Below are 1,803 nucleotides of genomic sequence, written 5' to 3'. Positions count from 1 at the left end.
TAAAAATATATGTATAAATACATTTTAAACACTATTTTGCTTCTATACTATATTTTATTGCCACAAAAAACTACTTTCCCCTTAAGGAATCTATAAGAAGGAATATAAATTATGTCTTCATCTACGAATGCTAAAAAAGGAAACTTTTCCAATTCATAGTCATCAACTAGAAAATATGTCTGATAATTGTTACAAACCTATTTCATCCAAAGTTTAAACAATATATAAATTCTTGTCTTTTACTTGCCAAAAAAAATAAGCAGTAGGTATTCTAGAAGTCAGAATCACTTTTCAATAAATATGAATAGGAAAAAGCAGGCACACTTCTTCCACGAGCTGCCGTTAGGCCCTAGGTGGATGGGGATCATCATGTCCTTGGACCTCTCACCTGATACTTAGGTCATAACTTCCGCTCAGGAGAAAGTTTTCCTCCTCACGCAAGAAGACGGCCCGGACACTCCCGGCGTGGCCTCGGAACTCGATCGGTAACTTCGTGAAATGTATGATGTCCAGAAGGTGGATCTTCCGATTAGATGACACAGCCACCAGATCTCCCCCAGCATAGTGGATGACTCTGTTTTCGTCCCACCTGAGTTGCAGGGGAAAACGGTTATCCATGAAAGTAGAGTTCGGGTCCTTCCTGGAACCTGCATAGCGCAGTGACTTTTGCATACAATGGTGGTGTCATGCAGAACTGAAGGCCTTTCCACAAGGGAGGCAACAGAAGGCCACTGAGTGTTAACAGTCCCTGAGAGAGTCCCTACCCTTCTACCATCACAAAAATGCATTTCAGGTAGATTTAAAACCTAAAGACACAAGGCAAAATTATTTTTTTAAAAAAATTCTGCTAAGGTATGCTAAATCCCCAAGAGAGAGAATAGAGCATGTGGCATTTCCTAGATTTATTTAACCGTGGAGACCTTTTTTCATGGAAAACCTCAGAGGAACACAATTGGGAAGCCTTACCCACATTGCTTTCTTTTCTTTTCTTACTTTAACGGATATCCAAGGAGCATACACTAGGTTCAAAGTCCTGTGCTAGTCAGTACCATGGAAAATACAAAGATGAATAAGACATGGGCCTGGCAGTGCACTTTCAGTGAGCTTATAGTCCAATAAAACCAGAAACTAGAAACTGAGCCGAACTCATTTTCCAATTATGGGATTATTAGCAAATAGGTAAAATATGAACAGGATGAACAAATAATTTATTGTCCAAACTGAGACTTTTTTATTGTGAAAGGGGACGCTATTATTAAGTACACTGGGACCACAGAGTAAACTGGGATTACTCCAATAAACAGGGACGTATAGTCACTCTAAATAGAGGAGTAATTTTCGACATTTTTGTCCTCACTCCATTTGTCGTAGCTGGAGTTCAGTCACCATCTCTTCTACAGAGCAGTCATTGCCCCACTAGCCACAAAAACTCAACTTTGCCTTTCCCCTGTCTGCTCTGTCTTCCCCATACCGACTGGTCTATTTTCAAGATGCAATTTGTTAATAAGATTGACGGACAAAAATAAAGTAGAGGTGGCCCTCCCAAAACCTTATGAATAAAAAGTGAAGTCCTAGGCCTAAAGTGTGGCAGAAAGTTGATTATTAAAGGGCCTTCTTCTTAATGGTGTAACAAAATAATGCCACATTGGGCAATTATTATAAATACAATTTTCATATTTACCACGGAAAAATATCCACAGTAATCTTCTGAGTCAGGTTACAGAAATGTATGCAGCATACCCTCATTTCTATTTAAAATGCATGCTATGTGTGCAAAGAACAAATTCTAGAAGGGTAGACATC

General features: G+C 39.0%; 1 protein-coding gene across 1 annotated transcript in view; it reads right to left on the bottom strand.

Annotated features, from left to right (window-relative positions):
• LOC105816075 (F-box/WD repeat-containing protein 10-like) overlaps positions 1-1,803 on the bottom strand; it is a 55,644-nt gene that overhangs the window by 23,819 nt on the left and 30,022 nt on the right. Inside the window, exon 13 of the mRNA XM_012651390.1 lies at positions 389-589. Within this exon, the coding sequence (XP_012506844.1) occupies positions 389-589 (201 nt within the window). The remainder of the gene's footprint in view (positions 1-388; positions 590-1,803) is intronic.

This window comes from Propithecus coquereli, unplaced genomic scaffold (assembly GCF_000956105.1).
Source record: "Propithecus coquereli isolate 6110/MARCELLA unplaced genomic scaffold, Pcoq_1.0 Scaffold355, whole genome shotgun sequence".
NCBI classification, from domain to species: Eukaryota; Metazoa; Chordata; class Mammalia; order Primates; family Indriidae; genus Propithecus; species Propithecus coquereli.
This window is presented reverse-complemented; position numbering and strand designations above follow the sequence as displayed.